At 32.0% G+C, this 24,384-nt stretch overlaps 1 protein-coding gene across 1 annotated transcript in view; it reads left to right on the top strand.

The window, feature by feature from the left end:
• LOC124368929 overlaps positions 1-24,178 on the top strand; it is a 118,036-nt gene extending 93,858 nt beyond the window's left edge. Inside the window, 6 exon segments of the mRNA XM_046826484.1 lie at positions 917-1,162; positions 10,054-10,174; positions 13,209-13,388; positions 13,647-13,746; positions 20,096-20,139; positions 20,141-24,178. Of these exon segments, the coding sequence (XP_046682440.1) occupies positions 917-1,162; positions 10,054-10,174; positions 13,209-13,388; positions 13,647-13,746; positions 20,096-20,139; positions 20,141-21,230 (1,781 nt within the window). The 3' untranslated portion in view covers positions 21,231-24,178.
• The last annotated feature ends 206 nt before the right edge of the window (positions 24,179-24,384 follow it).

Below are 24,384 nucleotides of genomic sequence, written 5' to 3'. Positions count from 1 at the left end.
TCTAAGAAGGACAAGAAGGTAAAAAAACTAAAGTTCTAACAATGAAATTAATTGCAAACTGTAGTATAGAAAAAACTGTTACAAAACCAAACAATATCAATGTAAACAAGAACTAAGAGGGGAATTATACCCACCATTAGTATTTGGTGAACTATTTAATAACCAATTGATTGATCTGTTCTGAACATCCAGGATGCACAAAAGGCCTTGGGCTTAAGAGCATAGCAATAGGCTGTCCCTTAGAAGAAGATCTGTTCTGAAAATAGCTTTGTATAGCAAATTGTACATTGCATCTTATATTGACATTACCTTTAATTTTATTATTTAGGATAGAATTATAAGTTATGGGCACAAAACATAACAATGTAATATTTGAACTTTATTGAGTACAAACACAACAACCCACAAGCATGTATAAACTTAATAATAATCAACTCTTTGTTTGTGCCTAAGAATGATTAGATTAGTTTTATTCATATAGACAAGTACAAGATGTGTTTCAATTTTATTTTACTTCTTCATCTTTTCTTTTTCACTTAATATTTTAGACACCCCATTCTTATTCCACAACTTATTAAAAATCATATTCTACATTTGATTAACCTGTGTATTCTCTGTTTTAGATAAGGCTTCTTTTAATAATTTTCCTTTTTCTAAATTTCACTGAAAACAATTAAAAAGGAAGTACAAACTTCATATTAATTCTAAAACCTAATAAATTACCTTTTAAAAACAAAACTTGTGCTATACATAAAGGAACAATTTAGTCAATTATTCTTTCATAAGTTTAATATCAAATCAGTCAGTTTGAAATTGTTCCCGGAGCTTTTTTTTATATATTAACAATTAATAATTATTTTGTACAATGACAATTAAGTTTTTATAAGTAAAGTCAGAACTGTGTCTCTGCCAGCAGCGGTGTCGGAGGTGGAAGGGCGTTCTCTCTGTAACCACCGCAGAGCTTACAAATTCTTCACAGACAGTGTGAGCCCACAATGCCAGTTCCCGGCCGTGAGATGTGACAGCTTCGATAAGTATGCAGCCGGAGCTTGCTTCCCCTGTTCAGATGGTGAACTATGCAGCAATATGGGCTACTACGCAGACAAAGTCAAGGGTCGCGGCGTACAGTACCTAGTCACCAGAGATGAGGAACCCTTCTGTGGTAAGTCAAGATTTTTAACATCAAATGTGGTATTGACAACATTGAATATTCTTCTTTGCATTTACAATAGATGATTTAAGATTACTTAACCTGTATATTTGAATTTTTAAAAGTAAAGCTCAAATACAAGTAATATTAATAAATTTCAGTTTGCAATATCAACTTATCACTTTTCAAATTTTACTTTTAGTAAATTTTTATATGAATCATAACTTATAGAAACAATAGACTTTTATTTATTTGATAATTAAAAGTAATACATTAATTACACATTATACATTTTAATGTCTTGAATTCTTAATTAATTAGTTGTATAAATACAAATATTATTCCTCTAATATTCAAGGTATCATAATAAAATTTTAAACTAAAGAATATTTAAAATTTCTTAATTATAATGCAGTACTTTTTATCAAATCTGAACCATTATAAAAATTGATTAAAATAGAGGTTTGGTAGTTTGTGAATCATGTTTTCTTAGTGCTCATGAGAAGAAGAGTGTTCACAAATTTACCAGGGTGTTAATCAATTTATAATATTGACTTGCACAAGGTTACTATTTAACATCTATTATTGGTGAACGGGTTCTCCTTCATTGATAATAAAAATACTTCATCATCATAGCAGGTCTGTAATTGAGACAATAACGTTTACATAGCAATCTTGGGATTCTGTCAGTGTAATGATAGTATCTATTTCTGCAGGTTTCTTCCCCCATTAATTTGGTTATTCGCATTACAAGATCTACTTTTTCTATTTTTTTCGAAGGAATTAAGCATGTCAGTGTCTCCTGTTGTGATAATTCTTCTACAATAATCAATTAAAGCTTTTCCAGCTCTGCGTGCCTTGTTGGAGATATCGGCTGTTTTGGTAACACTGAAAATGCCCTGTTGCACTCAAATTTGTTCCAGTCAATTTTGCCACCATTTATAAATCTGGGAAATTTTTCTGCAATCCAATATTTTAAACAATCAATAGCTTCTATGTCATCTTCTAGCTCTTCTATGACAGAGGAGTGAGTGAGTGAGTGACAGTATCAGTGAATGTGACAGTAATTTATATTTTTTCAGTTTACACAAAGTTATAGTATAGTTAAAAGTGGACTAAAAGTTTGGTATAAGTATAAACTCTTCACAGGGCAATTAAATTTTATTTAAATATAAACTATGTAAGATTTACAATAAGATATATGCTACTCACTCTTCTAGGAGATAAAACCACATGGTTGTAAGCAAAATTTTAATAGTGAACTAAAGAGTTTTGGGACAGTCCACAGTTTAACCATTTACAGTAACACTCACTATTTTAATTGTAATTGCTATTTGAAAAGTAGTTTGTGAAGAACAAATAATAATAATATTTAATAATCAAATGGTTACTGGCAGGAAGTGGCCTACTAACATGACTCCAGTAGTAACAGGCAATTTGTGAGCAGAGTATAATAGATTGCATTATCGGTCAGCTGTACCTGTCTACCTAATCTGTCTGCAGGTAGATCTAGTAGGCAGACAATAACAGTTCAAGGTCAACTACTATTATCACTATCTTTAACTGACCGCCCACCAATATCTCTGATTCATTTATTTATTTGGTGTAATACGTTGAGGCAGAATATGGCTAAACAGTTTATCATGCTTTACTGGTGATTTCTAAATAACTGTGTTTTTTGTGACACCTGCCTGTAAATCTGAAATCTGAACTTTATCTATTCATTAAAATGGTGGTAAAAAATACAAATGACTTAAAAGAAGGGGATTTTGTGTTTGCTGCTGTCCGTGGTTATCCTCCTTGGCCAGCTCAAATAGATAAAATTGAACACAAAAACGATAAATATAGATATTTTCGTGTAATTTTTTTTGGAACGAACGAAACTTCAAAATGCAATCAAACTAACATTTATCCGTATGAGGAATTTAAAAATAAATATGGTATCCAGAGAGAAAATAACGCCAAATTCAACCTGGCCTTGGATCAAATTCGCAAAGCCCAAAACTGTAATGGACAAACTACCCCGAAAAATATACAAACCAAAACAAGTGGAAGCAAAAAAAGTCTTTGTTTACACCTAAGTCTCCACAAACACCTCAGATTTTTAACAACGCCACAATGGAAACCAAGAATTTAAATCAAAAACACTCTCCTGACCACACTACCTCTTCAAAGTACAGTAGTTGAAGATTCAGCTAAAATGAATAATAACCATAACAACAAACCCAATCCTTCAGCTTCACAAAATGAAAAAATGAACATCTGTGAATCTTTGCTAGAGTCCGAATGGGTATCAGATGATGCGGTTCAAATCTACTATGATCTCTTGAACAATGCATTCCAAAATGATAAGTTTTATTTTGTCAGTCCTGTAATAACAATAGCAATAAAAACTCTTGAAGACTACAGAGAAATTATTCAACCCGTTTGTTTGCAAAATAAAGACTTTATTTTCTTTCCAGTAAATAATTCGCCAGAAATTCAAAATATTGGTGGTTCTGGATCCCACTGGAGCCTTTTAGTGCTTGATAAAAAACAAAAGAACTTTTATCATTTTGACTCAGGAAGTGATTTGAATCTTGAACATGCGAAGAAGATCTCTAAAAGAATCAGTACTTATCTAGACCCAACAACAGTCTTTCCTTTAATCAAAGGGCTGACACCTCAACAAAACAACAGCATTGACTGCGGTGTATACATGCTCTTGGTAACTGATGCTATTGTTTCTGCCTTAACAGGTGAAGTTTTTGCTTTACATCCTGAGATCCTAACACAAGCCTTAGCACCTCCCACTGAATGGGAAATTTTGACAAAGCGTGCCCAGCTTGCATTAATAATTCATAAGAATCGGTACCTGAGTTTGAGTAAATCTGCCACACAGGAGCTGATAATCAATAATTTAGCAATAAAATCTTACAAGATAATTATGATAAGATACTTCTGAAAAACCAAGAGCTTGTCTCAGAGATATACAAATTAACACATAACACAACAGATCTCCTTAAAAATCAAGTACAACATAAGTCACACAAAAATCATTCAGAAAATAAGTGGACCTTAGCAGTTTCTAGAAGAAACAAAAATAATAATGGTACTAACCTAAAAAAGCTACCTCAGCTACAGAAAACAGCAATATCAACTTCAAATAATTATCAAATCTTATGTAATCATGATTTGCAACAAACTATAGAAAAGAAAACATTCAACTTACAAGAAACAAAAAACCAAACCAAATTTAAAAATAACAAAATAATTCAATCAAGACCAAAAATAACTTTTGGGAAAAAAATTAAATTGGCAGTTTATTCAGACAGCCAGGGGCATGAAGTGGCTCAAGGTATTGAAAGGGCAAATCAAAACGAAATCAAAGCCGTGGGATGTGTAATGCCGAATGCTCGTCTTCTCCAAGTGACAGAAGCAGCATTGTCATCAACAGATGATGCCATAGTTCTTTTGGGGGGAACTAATGATGTTCTACAAAGTGATGTCTCCTCAATATATAAATCACTGGAAAATGATCTAATTACTTTAAGCAAGAACAAGCCTGTAATAATAACCACAGTTCCAAGAAGATATGACCAAGACATATTTAGCCCAGTACACAACACTATTGACCTTCTTAATAATTACATTAGAGAACTGGTGTTTCGTATCAAATCTACCTATCTTATTGACTTAGACAGACTAAAACGATTTCATTTTACCAGACATGGCCTTCACCTTAGTGGCAGAGGGAGGACTAAGCTAGGCTATTTAATTATGGACATTCTGAAAAATGTATTTCCAGAAAAGGAACAGCAGAGTTTGGAAGTGCACATTGGTGATTTAAAAGGTGTTATGGCAAACACACATTCTACTGGTAAATCACACAATCAAGTTGAATCCAGTAACAAGTCATTTTGTGAACTCATCAATGTAATTGAGGCTGACATGAATGACTTAATGAATGAGTTTAGTCATGACCAAACAGTTGGCTTTGCCCACTGTATCTCCGCTGACCTCTGTGATGATAAACAGATGAGTGCAGGGGTTGCGCTGGTATTCAGAGACCGTTTTGGGAAACCCACCCAGTCACATTGTCTCAACGATTTTTTGACTTATCAGACATCCAGGTTTGGAGCATCTGTTTATGGTCTGGTGACAAAAAAAATATATCATCAAAAGCCAGAAAAGTGTGATTATGATACTGCTTTCACTAAACTAACGGAAGATTTTAAAAGAAGAAAACTAAGAACACTGATCTGCTCTCCAATGGGATGTGTAAGGGATCACATTACCATAGAACATTTTGTGGCTAATCTTATTCTCTTCCAGAAAGCTTCAAATGCCTGTGTCAAGATAGTTACAACTGACGAAGCATCTGCTGGTAAACTTAGAAATGGACTGATGCACTCTGATTTTGTTGCAAAATTGAAGTGTGAAATTTCTTTACACTTGACTCAAACCACTACTAAAGACTCTAATGCTCTAAATGCTTCTATATCAAATGATGTGCTAGAAGTCAATGTGGCTGATACTACACTGCAAGACACGTTTCGGAACATTTCTTCTGTAGATAATAGTTTAATACATTTAAGTAATCACGTCTTTTCACCTAACCCAACTATTAATAAGTTACCAATTTAGCCAATGTAAAACAGGAACTAGCTCAATCACTGAACTCCGCACTCTTTCTGGAAATCCATCTAATCAGCATTTCATAGAGTTTAACATAATATTTTTAAATATACAAGGTTTAAAAAATAAAATTGATGTCTTAGCAAGTTTTTTTATTAGTATGCCTAATGTGCATGTAATCTGCCTGTCAGAACATTGGCTTGGATATGATGAAATTAAATTATCATTTCCGGATAATTATTACTGTGCAGCTGCATATTGCAGACAGAACCACATTAGAGGGGGGACATCCATATTTGTACATGGTAAATTTCAATCTAGGGAGTGGGACATTAGTGGATTCTGTGATGAATTAAACTTTGAAGCTTCTGCTATTTTTATTGATGATCTTAAAATATTGATAGTATCTTTGTATCATTCTCCAAATGGTGACCCCAATATATTTTTATGCACTCTTGACACATTGCTGTCATATATTACGCAAAAGACTAATTGTGATATTATATTGGGAGGCGATGTTAATATTTGCTTTGATGTTACAAAAAACACTGCAACAGTTAGCAAACTGCTTAATATCTTAAGACAGTATGATTTTTACTATTTAAATAATACACCAACTAGAGGAAAAAATTGTCTAGATAATGTCTTTATAAGAAAACATTCTCTCAAGACAGCCTCAGTCAGTACGTTCAAATTCCCATTCTCTGATCATGATGGCATCACTGTCAACATTAGGATGAAAAATAGAACATTTACTAAAAACGATTACAATAACTCTAGAACTGACTATCCCATTAAATTGTTTATCCCTCAATGTGATTTTGAAAATCTGTCTTCAAAGCTAGCTACTTATGACTGGAAAAATTTAATATATCTAACTAAATTCAATGGTGCGGAATACATGTTTGAGTCTCTGTTCACTGTTATCATTAACAATATAAATTTTTTTAAAGTATTAAAAAAATTAAAACCGAACAATTATCAAAAAAAAAAGAATAAAATGTGGTATACTGACAATTTAAGGAAAATGAAAGAAAAATTATTGTTTCTTAGTGACTTGATAAAGGGCAATCATAATCAAAATGTTTCCTTAAGAGATAGGTATAATGAATAAAATATCAGTATAAAAAGTCCATCAAAGAAGCAAAACTAGCTAGTAATGTAAATTATATAGAGCAAAGTAGTAATAAATGCAAATCGGCTTGGCATATTATAAAAAATAATAATGTTCAAGTTAATAATTTCAAAACCAACATTGCTCCTGATACTTTCAATAATTATTTTGTAAATTCTGTAAATGAAGTTAAACGAAACATAAAATCATCTGTAAATAATGTTCAAAGTCATGAGTTGCTGCCAGCTATTGTGTCCAACCAGTACTTTTCTTGGAAAAATATAACTCCAGAGAACGTTTTGAAAGCCATTAAAAAAATGAAAAATTCTGACAGCCTTGATTTTTACGATATGTCAAATAACTTATTGAAAAAAATAGCTTTAAGTTTGGCAAATCCTCTAGCAACCTGTATCAACCAATTACTAAAAGAGGGGGTGTTTCCTAGACAACTTAAAGTTTCCAGAATTTGCCCAATATATAAAAAGGGTCCGAAGGATGAGCCTGGGAGCTATCGTCCCATTTCTGTTGTTCCAGTCCTATCAAAACTGATTGAAACGCTGGTCTACGAACAGATTGTTGATTTCTTGGAGAGCAATTATCTTTTAAATGCATCTCAATTTGGTTTTAGAAAGACTAAATCTACTGTTGATGCAATAGATGATTTGATTAGACAAATTAATCAGGTATTTGAAAATAAGGCTTTTGCTCAGGTCACCTTCTGTGACCTGAGCAAAGCCTTTGATTGTGTTAACCACTGTGATCTTATCACAAAGCTAAATTATTACGGGTTTTCAGATCCTACATTGAAATTTTTCAAGTCTTATTTACATGATCGACAACAGATAGTTACCATCAATGGGGTAAGGTCCAAGGACATTACAGTAAAATATGGTGTCCCACAGGGCTCTGTCCTTGGACCACTTCTATTTTTAATCAGTATAAATGATCTACCTTTCTCAGTGACAGCTAAAACAATACTTTACGCTGATGATACAACTTTTATTAACATTGCAAATAACATTGGAGAACTCTCAAAATTTTCAGATGAAACCTTAATAGGTGCTTCCCAGTGGTTTCGATCTAATGGATTTCTATTAAATGAAGAAAAGACACAAAATATAATTTTTAGCTTGAAACCTTATTTGGCCCCTCTTGATAACAGTTTTAGCTCCAATGTAAAATTTTTAGGAATGTATATAGATAACCAACTAAACTGGAACCAACATACAGAATATATAAGCAAGAGGCTTTCTAGAGTTATTTACCTGTTAGGTCGCCTTAAGAGTGCTGTTCCTAAAAACTATGTGAGGACTGCCTATTTTGCGTATTTCCAAGCAGTTTTTCGATATGGTTTGATATTTTGGGGCAACTGCTCAGGAACTGAAGACATCTTAATTCTTCAAAAGAAAGCTATTAGAGTAATGACTAATTCTCAACCGCTGGAACATTGTAAACCACTTTTTATTCTGTTAGAGATTCAAACGGTTATCAATCTATATATATTTGATTTAATTAACTATATTCTAAAAAATCCAAAATTTTTAAAATTTTATAACGAAATTCATTCATACAATACTAGAACTAAAAACAATGCTGCAATTGGTTATCACCGCCTCAGTAAAACCTTAAATAGTCACATGGTAACATCGCTGAAAATCTATAATTTTTTGGAACCTCTGGTAAATAAGTATCCACATAAAACCTTCACTAAGCTTTTTTATAGTTGGCTTTTGAAACACCCTTTCTATAGTTTAGACGAGTTTTTAGAATTAAAAAACATTACATTTTAGATATATAATAATTTTTATATGTAAATTTTGACAATTGTTTATTTACTATTTAATTTATATATCTAGACCTAGTTTATTTTAAATTAACCTTCACTGACTAATTTATGCTACTAAAGCACTGTTTTTTCTTTTTTGTATGTTAGTTTAAGTTTAAATTATTTTGATAAAATTGTTTTATTTTGACCATGCCCTAGGCTGCAATATGACATTGTCAATGATTGTAAGAATTCGAACGACAAATAAAGATTTATTTATTTATTTATGTCATTATTTGCTGGCAGAATATCATCAGGGTTTAGCAATACATACTGATCAGTTCAAATTAATCTAGTGAAAGCATCTTTATCTTGAAAATTTGTTAGATATTCCTCTAGTGTTCTAGGATCTACCAATGCTTGGACTTTCTACGTAAATTCGTGAGTCTAAGATTTTCAGGTGTTGGTACATACGTATTTCTTCGCACTAAGTCTGGTTCCATTGTATGAAAGTATGTATGTATTGGTGGCATGCGTGTATATTCCACTTTCATTTATTATAGCAGCGATTGGTTCAGGCATTAATCTTACTCCAGTACAAACATTTATAATCTTTACACCACAATCAAATATTCGGAATGTCTGGAATTACAAAATTGATTCTTCTACTTTTTGTTGCAAATCCAACTTGATAAAACTAATAAGTTCCAATTTGATAATAAGTTCCTCTCTGATTGGTAATATTCTCAACACACTTTTAGTCTATTCTAATGTCAAACATGAATCTTGAAATTCCAAAACTAATCTTATTTTTAGAAGAATTACAAATTGTTGATCAGAATTTCAAACCACAAATAAAAATTATGGTTTTCTTTGATGTTAGTGTTTAATTAAAGATGTTAATGAGTTCAGCCTTATTCCGTTCTAAAGTCAAGAAACTAAATAAAAGTAAACAAACAAAAACGAACAAAAATTTTAATTAATGATCACATAAAGATTAATGTGATTAAAAACTTTCAATAAATATATTTTTTGTTTAACTAAACATAAAAAAACATAACAATAAATAATATACTCAAATTTAGTTGTACAAGATCTATAAAATTCATTTTCTCAATGATATTCTTAAATTCCTAACAAATACTTTTTTGTATATTTGGGGCAATTTTTATCTGAAATATAGGTAATAAGAAGACAAAAATATGCACAGTTGATATGTTGTGAGGTAATATTAAGACAAAAATAAGCACAATTGCTATGTTGTGAGTTATTTATGATTTGTCATTTATTGACAGATTGTAAAGGATCCAATACTTTGTTCATATGAATATTATTAAGTAAACAATGAAAGATGATGACTGATCAGCAGAACTTCTAATGAGTAAAATGTTGTATGTTCGTGTTCAGCCCATCAGTACCTGGTGAGGGTAGATAGCACGCCGAGTGTACTACCTGTCGTCAGCTACGGCAAGATACAGCTCACCCTTATCTCCAACGATGATCTCAACGAGACATTTGTTCTCACCATGTAAGTCCTTAAATAATTTTAGTGTTAGAATTGCATATTTAAACAGAAAACAAATTTTTCTACTCATCCCATCAATTGATCGGATAAGCTCGATAATAACAGAATCTTTCATTCCAAAATTTCAATAACATCAATGCAATAGAAATACTCAATCTCTTTGTAGTCTAAAAACTAGTCACACATTAAAATAACAATATATATATTTCAAAAATTCTATTTCAAAAAGAATAAGTACACCTCCCTTTGCAATATGGTAAATGTCCCTTAATTAGTAAAACTCATTATGAACCTTAATAAAATAACTTGATCCACTACATCAGTAGCGTAGCCAGAAATTTCGTTCGGGGAGGGTTCGAAACCAGGGATCCGGGGGACGTTTTGTGTGTTATTTGCCAATGAGTTCACTGGTAAAAGGTAAATACCAAAAATATGGAGCTTTAGTAACTACGCCTTATAGAAAGTGGAAAGATGTGATAGGCAAATTCAACTCTCACAGCAACTCTAGTACCACAAATTTTCTTGTATAGCTACAGAAACTTTACGAAGTTCGATTCTGGCAGAGTAGAAGGCACCAAAGTGATGTTGGATTCTTTGGATAAGAAAGAAAAAGAACAAAACAGAGCTTCACTCAAGCGTATAATTGACACAACTATATTCTGTGGAGAAAATTAAATACCCCTTCTGGGACATTGGGCCACTGACGGCCGAAAACCCCTTAGAAAAGGAGGGCAATTTTCGAGCGTTGCTCGGGTACAGATCAAACTAACGGTCGGAAAATGCACCGGAAAAACTCTACTGATTATAAGTTTGGCTACTTTGGATTTCACTGATTGAGGTATTTATGAATGAGTTATAATGACGATTTTTTTGTATCATTACACTGTAGACGAGTATATAATTATCGAGAAAAAAAAAACAAAAATTATCACTTCCGATCGGAATATACTAAGGAAAATGAAATAATACCTCAGTCAGTGAAATCCAAAGTAGTCGAAACTTGTTATCAGTAGAGTTTTTCCTGTGTATTATCCGACCGGAAGTGATTTTTCCAATTCTTCTTCGATAATTATATAGGTATTAGTCAGCATTGAATTAATACCTAAAATTAACGTCCTACCATAATTCTAAGTAGCCTACTACTTTTACCTCAACCACTCAACCAGTGAAGTCCAAAATCGTCAAAACTTGAATCTGTAGAGCTTTTCTTCGGTATTTACCGACCGGAATTGATTTTTTTCTCGATAATTATATAGGTACAGTGTACAGTTTAATGATAACAAAAATCGTCGTCCTAACTCAACCAAAAACACCACGTTTACCTCAATCACTGAAGTCCAAATTAGTTGAAGTTCTAAAGAGTTTTTCAAGTGTATTTTCCGACCAAAAGTGATTTTTTTATATTTTTTTTCGATAATTATATACACGTCTACAGTTTAATGACACCTAAAATCAACGTCATAACTTAATTCTAAGCAGTCATTTTATGTCCCTAAGACGAATTTGAACGAAGTGGGCACTAATTTAAACTGTTCGCTATGTTACAGTTCAGGTTACTTTGCAACGTCACGTGACCGCGCCCTATAGAAATACCATGATTACACTACACTATCCGAAAGGCCGAGCCCAAAAGTATCGTTTGATACTTTATGATTTAAACGAAAGGACAATTCTATTTTTAACAACGGTCATTTTAATCAATTAAATCAATCAATTTAATGTTGTAGACAAGAGTAATGATAACTCTCCTTTTTTCTCCTGCTCCATGCTTCATTTTTTAATATGTCTTAAAATTTTGGGGAGGGTCTGGACCCCCCCTTCACTACGCCATTGCACTACATACATAGGAAGCTGTTGTAATGCGGTTGTGCAGTTTAACCGCTGTAGGTAGAATGGGAGGCCATTATTTCTATGGCCATAATAAGACAATGATATTATTTATTTCCTAAATAATTAATATAAATAGATAATAAGATGTCATTTTTGTATTTGCCATGGATGTCGTTGACTTACATTAATATTCCATTAGTAACAGTAACTAATTTAGTCTATATGAGTTAGTTCATTTTGTAATGTTACCAAAAATCTTTTTCAACAGGAATACTATAACTTTTCAAAATAAAATATTAACTTGTTTATGCCGGAGAATGGCTTTCTAGCTATTCCTTCTATTAAATAAACCATGTAATAATGGAAGAAAAAAAAGAGGAAAGAAAGAAAGAATTAAAAGAAACAAATGAAACCATTCAACAAAATATAATTTGCTATAAAAATAGATTACTGCTAAGGAAAACATTGAGTGCATCATTCAGATGAAAATAACCGCTTAATTCATCGGTTGGTAACAATCATTTGGTTACTTACATTTAATCAACAAGTAAACTTTTGGTGCTAATACAAAATTCTGCTGATTTGTTCCGTATATTCTTCTGATACTCAAAAATAACCAGTAGATTTCTCTTTAAATATCCAGAGTATATTCTCTTTATTATTCATAACAAATAATTTTTTCATACCACCCCAAAATGAGTGGTAGGATATATTACATACACAATATTGTTGAAGAGGTCAGATTAACACACTCAACCCAAAAATACTTTGTTTTACAAACATCATTTTTAGAGTGAACCCTGATTAACGTGCCCTTCCATTGCCAATTGGTAGTCATGCAAAAATTGCTCTTACATTCTTTACCAAAAATATCTAAATTGCTTAAATTATTTTTTTTGTATTGGGTGATATTTTTTAAATTTGCTACAATAATATTATTTTAAAATTTAATCATATAGTAAAAATAAGTCGGACCACAACTAAAAATGAGATCCATAGAATTTATTAATATTTTGTAGATTGTGAAGAACTCCAAATATAAAATATACAATTTTCCATATTTGCTCATGTCAGTGCAATGAATGGGGAGAAAGAGAATATTTAGAAGTACTTCAAAAATCCTATCTCTTAAATGACTTCTTTCATAGATTCCAGTGCCTTGCAATAATATATTCTACTATAATCTGTCATAGTACTTTGTTTTTAGGAAGGACGATGAAGAGCTTAAAGTTGGTGCAAGCCTAAGCAAGATCATAGTACCACACCCTGCACTGCAGAGTTTTACAGCACTGGAGATCCTCTATACTGCCTACAGTGGCTGGATATCTAGTGGCCTGGCCAAGTGGAGTATAGACAAAATCTCTCTCATGGACACTTTCGGCAAGAGGTAAAACGGGTGAAATCATTGTGTTACCCTTGAATACCTGAACATACTTATTGTCACACAGTTGGGAAGAAATTCGAAAGCAGATAAATATAACCTGAATAAAAAATAAAAGTTTAATTAAATACAAGTAATTATTTATAAGTATCAGTCTTACTTCATTAATAATTTTAAAATACATAAGTGCACAAAATTTTAAATTTCAGATGTGAATTTTACTGACATTCAATATGAATGTGATATTCTTATTACTGGTTTCAGTTTGTCTATTTGCAAGAAAGGACTGCTCCTAGAAACAGGTGTTCCTGTGGTCCTTCCTCTGTTTCCAGGAGTCTGCAACCCGCCATTCAACAATACCAATGTAAGTTCAATTCAGTTTTTACAGCACTATAAGTGATTCACGTACAGCGTCAACTCCTCCTGTAGCTGCAAAAGAGCCATTATTGATCTGACTTACCTGATGCATACATTGTCCCTAACGTTTCTGAAATCAGTTATGAGTATTAGGAGAAATAATTATTTAAATTTAATAACATAGTAAATATTAGTCAGTTCACAAATAGAAATGAGATTTATAGAATGTGTTTTAACATTTTGTACATTGTGATGAACTACAAATACAAAATAAATTATTCTCCATGTCAGAACAATGATTGGGAGACGGAGAATATTTCTACCATGTGCTGCCTAACTCATATACGAGTAAATCTACTCTAGGACAATGTAACAAATTCAGTAAAGTATTTACAAAAGTAGGACTCAATAAATCCTGTCCCAGAAAATAATGGCTTCTTCCATAAATTCCAGTAACTTGGAGTCTGTTCTATTATAATCTGTTATAGTAATTTGTTTCTACCTCAACTCACTCAAGCAGATCAAAAATATCACGCAGTAACCAACAAAGGCATCATAAGTCTTCAGTAACTGTCAGCAAGACATCCAAAATATTTTCAAATAAATTACAGTTATTAGATCAAATTCCCATCCCAGCCTCCTTTTCCATCTTACTGTCTAGAAACCTAAACCACAAAACATCTTGGTTGTAACAGGAATGTTATTGAAAACACTAATTGAACAAACTTTTATAAAGGTTGTATGTTAGAATGAAGTATTTGAGTGACACAGATCCCAAGTAGCAAAATGACTGGAAATTTAAAGGGCATAAGATAAAACCTCGGTGTCAGAGCTACATTTCTTAGAGAACTTTTGTGTTTATTTATGTGTATTTTCTAGTTCTATGTGTTTATTTATGAAAAAAAGGTTCGTAAAATTTCGGCTAAGTACTTTTAGAAATTTTGCCAAAGAGATTTGCGAGAAATAAGCCAAGAATATCTCTATTTAACTCTAACTCTATTTTTGTTTCAAAACGTTTATAAAGTTAATAAATAGTTTTAACAGCTGTTTGAATAAAATTGGGAGCTGGTTAATCCTGTACATTGTATTTTATGCTTATTTAATCCGTTTAAATGTGAATTTTGATCAATGATGTGTGGGCGAACCAGCCAGAATTGAACCCTCCTGGGGAAAATTTCTGTATTTAGTATGAAATAAAATGGAATCAGCTCATCAACACAACTATAGAAAAGATATGTTATTTTAGTTCTAGTACTGCAGAAGTACAGTGGGTTTAAATGTTACAATGCCAGTGGTGAAGAATGCATCAAAGACATACCTGATACAGAAGTTAGTTTAGCCACATACACATCAAAATACTAGTCATGCCACCTGCACAGTGGTTGAAACGATGTTATTCAAAACAAACTGTTTCGGTAAAAATCTCATTTGCACACTGACTAATGGACTGAAGAGTCCATTAAACTAAACTAAACTGAATTACTTGTGCTAAACTGGGTATAGCAAAAACCGATGTGTCACTTAAATCTGGGCAATCTAATACATGTCCAGGAGCGGCACATCACTAACCGCAAATGTCGAGATTCTGGGGTGCAAAGGTAGATCGATAGGTCTAGTCTACTGAAGGAGATGACTGATAGACTTGGTGGGGCTCCCCAAGTGTTAAGGACACTTAGCCTAGACATAAGGGCACAAGGGCGTGGCCGTCCCCTGACTGCTTTGACTGGAGAGGCTGGTTCAAAGCTGGCTTTCCCTTCTTTTGAGGAGACATGACTGAAATTAATGCCCAAAATCCTTCCTCATGGATCTTGACAGGAGGCGGCCCCTACCCCAATCTTATCCATCCAGAATATCCTGTCACTCCGGAAACAGCACAAAGGTCCTTTTAGGACTAAGTGCAATTTTTAATCTTCTTGTCCTTAATATGTTTTGTTCCATAGTTGGTTTTGTTTTGATTCCTCATCAAGGAAATATATAACACAGATCAGAGAAGCTTACTTCTGTCAAAAAAAGAACTAAGAAGGGTTTTATATCAGTCTTCAAATTTATATTAAAACTTTTTAAATATTATAGAACATTTAGAGCTGGAATGGGTACATTAGTTCAAAAGAACAGTCCAGCAAAATTTCATCTTGGCAACTGCTTCAAAGGGAGACTTCGGAGTCAAAGCCTGACCTTCTTACGTGTTAGGATCGTTTCTAAGGTAGATTAGTACTTACATCATCACTAATTTAAGTTGGCGTTAAAACATATGGTGACTGAAAATTTACAAACTATAAATGTAAACAAACTGAAAATAATAAACAATGTTTACATAGAACTGCAGAACAGTTGATTCATTTTACAGGCTCATTCAATTAATATTACACAACTGTAAAAATCAGGATAGGATTTTTCGTTTCTTTAAAGATCAGTGGGGCATAGCCTGGAAGGAATTTTTGAAATAAGAATAGGCCTATATTCATTCCAGGAACTGCAAGAATGTCCACGTAACATTTCAGTACAATCGGTTAAGTAGTTTTCACGTGAAAGCGTAACAAACAAACACATTCCCATTTATAATATTAGTAGGGATTTCAAATTCCTGATGCTGCAGAGGAAGGTGAACTAGAGCTAAACTCAACATTCACAGTTATACGTTTTAAAATTAAATATACTACTAATGCTAGATTTGTGTCCAGTTTTGTTTACATGACATTTCAACTGACAACTGATAATCAATCACACAAATCTTTAATAGTTGAAGGTTCACATTAAAATTCTCCTCTTTATAGGAATGATTTTAAATTAAATTTTTATAATATAACACATTAAATATTCAGACATTATCAATATTTTGCTGTTTAATTTTATAGCATGACAAACTGTAAAATTAATTTTTCTTGTTAAACGTATAATTATAATAATCATAAACTATTTTATATTAATAGCAAATTATTTTAATACTTGAATATTTCAATGCCGGGTCATATTAATGCAATTAGCATTTATCAATAATTACTAATTTTTATATACATGCCTCATTGTTTTACCATTTTCAGACCACTAATATTAAAAGTTGGACTCAGTATGTTGTTCACAACTTAAACCGACACAGAAAGTACCTAAGTAAAATGTTAAAACTGTTTTGCGTACATTCTTGTAAAAGGCAGTTAAAGCTTACTTCCTTATTTGGACTTATAAATAGAATCTTTTAGCTCACGTAATGTACAGACAACTCGTAGTTTGTGTTCCCTTTAAGTGAATGATTTCACCATATGTATTAATGCTATTTCCCCAAATGTTCCCACTGCAATTTCTTAACCCTTTTGTGGCAAACGTTCGATGTTGGAAGTTGGTAGGGCCTAATTATAACAGAAAGGTGAAATTCCGGTATATCAGTAGTTACGCAATATTATAATTGATTTACACTTAGCTTTTTGTAATATATTTTGATCAAATGTCTACAAAAAACTGTAAGTGATTAACCAAAGATGGAAATATTGAGGTTTTTAAATAATATTCTGTTTGTATTTTTATGCCTGTTCTTGCAATACCAACGTATATGATGGTTCTGTGAGTTGGCGTTTGCTGCTCAGCATCAAAAAGATGACAGCCAATTTTTATTTCACAATAAATGTTATCTAGATTACTCATATACGAATATTATCCATAAAAATATGTGTAAGTAGATATATCCAAAGTTATTTACCTTGAATATAGGAGTTTTGGATTTATCTCAAATGCTGATATTATAAGAGGGCTATCCAGAAAGGAAATTACGTTTCGCTGTGTAGCCACTAGTGAGAGGTTACTGTCGCTCCTTGATGTTTTCAATAGCAGTTTAAAATGATGTAATTGAAAATTCTGCGAGTTGTGAAGTGCCGTCGGTAATACAGTTTTTGTTGGCTAAGCACAATAAACCAATTGATATTTATTGCCAACTCCGATTACTGAAGGTGGAGTGTGTCAGCTGTGCAAGATGACAAACGAAGTGGATGGCCAAGCACTGTGAATGATGAAATTGTCTCTAAAGTCGATGAGAAGACAGCCAATTCACAATAGCAGAACTCTCACATAGCTTTCCTCACATTTCAAGGAGTTACACAGAACTTAGGTTACCATACATTTTGTGCAAAATGGGTACCAAAAATCTTAACAGAAACCTATAAAAATCAGCATATGGCTGCTTTATTGACATTTTTCTACACTTACGCAAAAGATGGTGATTCACTGCTTGATCCAATTATTACAGGAGACGAGACTTGGGTAACACATGAAAATTGCAATGCAGCGCTTTGATGACGATTGAACTGCAGGAGGGTGTGACTACCTGGTTGAAGTCTCAGGCGGCAGAATTTTAAAATGCTGGAATTTTAAAAAACTAGTTCAACAGTATGATAAATGCTTAAATTTGTATGGTGAAAGATACTATTTTAGTGTCACTTCCAAATATAATAATACAATTTTTTTTTTACTTTGTTTTTTGCTTATATCAAAACATAATCTACTTTCTGGATAGACCTGGTAAATGGTATAATACTTTCATATTTTTTTGCATAAATGGAATATATTCTGATTTTGGAGGCATATATGAGAAAAAGTAGATAATATGATCTGTAGTTTTAAAACTTTAAACATTTCCCTGAATTACTTTGAAATTATGTTATATTTTTTGTTTTTTGTGTTTTCCGAAGTAATAAACAAATTTTAAAAAAGTTCAGATGAAAAGTTTTGGTTTATTTTTTGTTTGTACTGAACCGATCTCGTGTACCGGTAAAACGTTACCTTGAACCAAGATTTAGTTCACCACAAAAGTGTAACCCATAGTGCTAGACTGCTGTCTCTCCCCAGGCAGGGCTATGTCGCCCTATGTGTTTGAATACACTAGTAATCATTTCATTAGTAATCCAATTCAATACTATTAACACTATTATTTTTGCAAATTTTTAAAATTATTTAATAACTGCTAGAACTTTTAAATTTTTTTACTGTACCTTTCTTATTCTGTACAAGTTTTCAGCAAATTTAAGTTTGTGCTTAAGTACTTGACTTCAGAAGGCGTAATCTTATTATTTTAAAAGCTAAACTTAAACTTCTAAAATTTTAATAATTTTTTATTTTAAATGGTACAGACACACTTTAATATACAAACCCCAACAATCAAATTTTTTTAAACTTTAATTATTTTGACCTCTCATGTATTATTGATAAGAATTTCTAGCCGTTCTCACGCACAAAACCTAATTTAAAGGAGTAGTACGGCTTCTGCTGACTATGAAACATTTTTCCTCTACTCAAAACTTTTGAGTGCTGATAAGAAACAGCAGATCAAAATTTCATGTCATATTCTAAGCCATCTTCTGCTTTTATCACACTATTGTAAAGCTTTCTTTTGATATGTGGTTTATTTATTAATATATACAAAATCATGTACAGTACATATTAAGCAGCAAAAGTTAAGTAATATATTTTCTAAAATGATAGTTTAAATTCTTGAAACTTTTCTATATTAATTCCCGCTTTGGAGCAGGGGTTAAGCGCTTGCTGCTGGTGGACCTGTGTGGGTGCTGCTTGTTGCGGTCATGTGGTCAATTGGTGTGTTAGAGTGATTGAATGTTTCTTGCTCTTCATTTAGAATATTCTTGTATTTATCATAATATATATATAGCTTTTCTTTTGTATTTCAAGCATTGAATTCATTGCAATACATAGATTTTTTTTCTTTAAGTTCATTTAATTTTGTATAGGTTAAGTATTTTTGTTATTTTCTATTTTAAAAATAAGTTAATAATTTACCACAATTGTATCAAACTATTGTAAATTTACTGTATACCATATGAGGTTGAGTGGTAGAGAGGGCTTGATAGCCCTAACTCCACCTCTTTAATAAAGGCATTTTTCATTTCATTTCAATCATTATATTGGTTTCTAAATTACAAAATTGTTCCTGGGGAAGCCCCACCGATCCCCCACTTGACTGCGTAGAATTTCACACATCCCAGATTCGCTCAGGGCCATGTATGCCAAGCCACCCCCCAAAATTGCAACCTTAATCCGCCCCCAGATATTTTAGTACATGATAAATAATTTATCATACATCAATAATTTATAACATTTCCTATTAGTTATGGATGATTTGAGATCTCACAGAATTCCATAGTGAAGTTGGAAAATTGTTCAATGGTTTTGATTGGTTAATTTATACATTTTTTATTTTAAAATAATGCCACTTTTACCACTTGTGTTGTTGCTTGCATTTTTATTTACTGAGAGACTCCGTCTTTCGTCAAATTAATTTTGTCAAAATTTACTTAACTACTTTCTAGTTCTATTTTAGAAAAAAACAACTTATGTATATACTTATGGTGTTTCAGATAACAAACTATGGAGGGCCTGTCTCATTACCAACCAATGCAACCAAACCAAAAGTATATCCCAACCCAAGTTGTGAAAATAGGGGATGAGATATTAAAGAACAATACAAACAAGGCAGATATTGAGGTTGAAACTCACTACTTAACAGCACAGTGGCAACCAGTGCTGGAGTACCCAGCATCATCTGGGAGTTCTGGAAACTCTTTGGATCAGGAGTCATCCAGAGGCTTCAAATCGAGTATGAGGACAGAGAAAGCAAAAAGAGAACACAATGGTACCTCAACACAAATCAGCAAGAATGACACATTGGTGCTTGGAGAGTTGGTGATGGCAACGACAGTCAATACAACTGTCAACAACTCCACCGACACGATAACAGACTCTGACATCAAGCTGAAAATGAGCCTGATGGGGGAGTTTGTAAAGAAAGAAGAGAAGAAGAACGGGCCTCCTTACGAGTTTGTGAAGCCAGACTCAACAGAGTCAAAAAAGATAGAGTTAACCACCAAGGGAGAAATCAAGGAGCCTGTACTTGCGGCTACCACACCTCGTCAACACAGGAGATCTTCAAAACAAGAGAAGTGGCACCCGGAGGTTGAGCTAAATCCTCCCTCGATGGGAGCAACAGAGTCTTGGCACCTTTGGGATGCTCCTGGGTCCAGCAGGGAGATCAAAAACATGGATTTAGACAAGAACACAACCAGTACCTTATCAGCACTGACAATCCAATTTCTACCTCAAAGACTTATATCATTTTTGGAGCAAGCCGAGAAGTATGCAAGGCTTGCATTTTCTCCTTTCCTCTCTAGTGATCCAGAGTCAAGAAATCAGCGAAGGATGAGGTTTCTCCCACAGTTCTGGTGGAGTAAAAGTGACGAGAGGAAAGAGAAGAAGCTTGAGGTTGAGGATAAAGAAACTTCAACTAAAGGTGCATCAGAGCCAGTAGTGGCCATCGCTTACCACGAAAATAAATCTGACTTCAAACCAAAGTATATCCCTCTTACCAGTACGGAAACAGACAAAAAAATAGAAAAAGCTGAAACTGATTTTAACAGGCCATCTATGATCAAAGAACACCTCGAAGAACCAATTGTGGAGGACTCAAAGGAAAAAGAGAAAGAAAAGGATAGATGAACTTTTCAAATTAGAGATATTGGTTAATAGTACAAGAATGTTTAGTTTTTCAGCTATAGATATTTTACTATATGTGTTAACATTAAAATACGTAAAGCCAAAGTTTTAGTGGAGTGATAAAGCTTTCAATATACATTGGGTACCACCGTAAAATGCTTGTAATTAAAAGAAATTGAAAATGATAAATAATAATGCTATTGTGCTTACATTCTGAGCTCCTGTAAATGTCAGTGGTGAAATTATAGAGATATTCGTCTTAAAATCTCAATTGTCTGCTTAAAGTTTAACTACATGAGTATTTCATCTGATTACAGTATAGAAATGTCTAAGATTAAAATTTGTTTGTTGGCGAATTTTCTAATTTCTGTGGGCCTAGTGAGGTGGATATAACAGTTAAAAGTAATAGACAAGATTAAGTAACAAGTATCGGAGAGGTTTTCTTAAATGACTTTACCGAAGAACTCAGAAATCCTTAGAAAAAAATTATTATTTCTCTAAATTGAGCATCAATTATTATCTTTCAATTCCTACAGTAAATATTTAACTAATGACTTCAATAATTTCATGTAAAACAATATTACTTTTTAAACGGAAAAATTTTACCTACATTAAACATATCAATGATCAAAATATTGAAGACAAATCAACAAAATGTTAAGTACATAATCGGATTAAAAACTTAAAGTTGGGGCATAATTAAAAAGGAAACTGGAATTTACAGATAGAAGGCAATAGTTTTTCCAAAGATGAAAATAATCTTAAATCACATTTATTGTTAGTTGTAAATAGTAAAAATGATTTTATATGTTCAAATTTAAAAACTTTACCACCAAGTACTGTAACTGTACAAAACATAAAACCCGAGGTGTTTGTTGTTATTTATACATTTTAGAATACATGTGACCAAAGAGAAATCCATGAAACAAATGTTGAGATAATTTAGTAACTTACATCAACAAATACCGCCATATTTGTTGCAACCTTACAGTGCTCCTAAACTAATTTAACCAAATACTTTAATCATCTCTATTTTTGCTTAAGCTTTTTCAGTTGTATAATTAACTGTTTTCAGAACAACTTTTAACTCTAGTAGTTTGACCGGAAATCAAGGATTTAAATTACTTTTGACTTTTTTATTTTTAGTGCAACAGTCTCTAGCCTACTGTCATGCCAAGGGTGCTAACTGATTTAACCCAAAATGAAGTAATTTAGACAACTATAAACATAAAATATTTATAGAAAGAGATAATTTTACAAGTTATTTATCTATTTTGCTCATTAAAAAGTAATAAACAGACAGATATAATATTTTACTTAAATATAAGACCAAAAAAATGAAGCAAGGTAATAATTTGTATAAGGTAATAAGCTATATTATAAATGTTGTGTTAATATTGATCTTATATGTACGTAACAAACAAAAATATCACAGTATAAATAAATACTAGGCTGAGTAATAAAACAGTAAACAATATGACAAAATACAATGGATCACTAGCTACAAAGGCAAAGAGACAGCTGATTTATTTTATTTGCTCAGATACCATGAAAAAAATTAACCGATGTCCAAAGTGTAAAAACCAATACATTGAAGCTTTTGGAACAAAAAGACACTTCTAGTAGCCAGTACCATTACATAGATTAGATGTATTTTACAAAAAACATAGTGTCGTCTTTAACAAACCCTGCACTTGACTAAATCATGCACAGCAACACTATAGCACAAAGAGGATTAATCTTATGTCTCAGATGCTTGTGAAAATTCAAAATTAAAATTATCAATGAGACTATATACATCAAAGGTACGTAAACAAACAAGTTAAGCAAGTCGAAGTTTCTCCAGTTTTAAAGAATCTAAAAACATCCCAACCCAAAAAAAACAATGCCTAATACTAGAACAATTATTCAATTCATTGTAAATATTAATATAATTAATGAGCTAAGCCTGAATGTGTCATGTGTCTATTTTGTATATTTACAATTTGTGTATTAATAATAGGATTAGTATTTATACATTAGTTTTTGTTACAATTAGAATGTAGTACTAAACTGCAATGGGTAATTTAAGATGGTATTTAAATACATCATACAAGTAAAACTATTAAAATTTTTGTGTGTTAATGATTTGTAATTATTACGGCAAGTAAATTGCCAGTGTGACGTAATTTATAAAAGAAATATTAAAGTAAAATTGGCTATGGAATGGAAGCAAAAGAAACTGTGATACTATGAGAGGAAACAAAAAAACCAATACAGAAAAAACTATGTATATTCCCCACCTCTACCAATTTAAGTACAGGAAAATGGCATTCTTAAACTGCTAACAAAATGTACTTATTTCTGCTTCCATGAAGACATTAATTGCTATATAACATCCGTAAAACACCACACATGGCATTCAAATATTAAAATAATTTGTTAGTGTTGAAATACTTTTCAAGCTGCCCAAATAAAAATGTAACAATTACAATGAAGTTTCTCATATTATATATTGTTTAGAGAAGTGAAGTTTATTTTATAAGTTTCATAAAAGACTGAAAGTAAGTTTAGTATTAATTATATAGCCACTTCTTCTTTTAAGGTATTGTGTGAATACAAAATTGATAATATACCGTAGCAATTTAACACCACAGTTTCTCAAATAATCAAAACTAATTGCAATATCCTCAACAAGAGTAATAATTTCATGTAATAACCTGTCTAGATAACTGTTAATTAATATAAAATAATTTCTAAAATATTGGAAACTTTTCTATTTTATTCCCCTACAAATACTTGTATATATTCTTGTGTTTTGGTCAGAAGAACATAGTTAAAGAACATGGCATAGTGAAATGTTATACTTAATAAAAGAATATATGTATTCTATGAAAGTACAGTTTAAAATTATTCAGTTTAATACCTAAAGCAATTGTGTAATGTTTGTATTTGTAATGTGTAAAAATAAAATGTATTTATTTTTGTACAGCATTATTATTATTTCCACATTAATGCTATTGCCAATGGCATTATAAATTGGTTATAATAGCTGTTATCGCAAAATAAACAAAACAAACACCAACTAACATCATGCTCCTTTAATGTATGATCACAGAACAATTATTGTTTTTTATGTTTATTGTTAGTGCTGGTGATTTAAGAGAATAGTAACATG

This window comes from Homalodisca vitripennis, chromosome 1 (assembly GCF_021130785.1).
Source record: "Homalodisca vitripennis isolate AUS2020 chromosome 1, UT_GWSS_2.1, whole genome shotgun sequence".
Taxonomy (NCBI): Eukaryota; Metazoa; Arthropoda; class Insecta; order Hemiptera; family Cicadellidae; genus Homalodisca; species Homalodisca vitripennis.
This window is presented reverse-complemented; position numbering and strand designations above follow the sequence as displayed.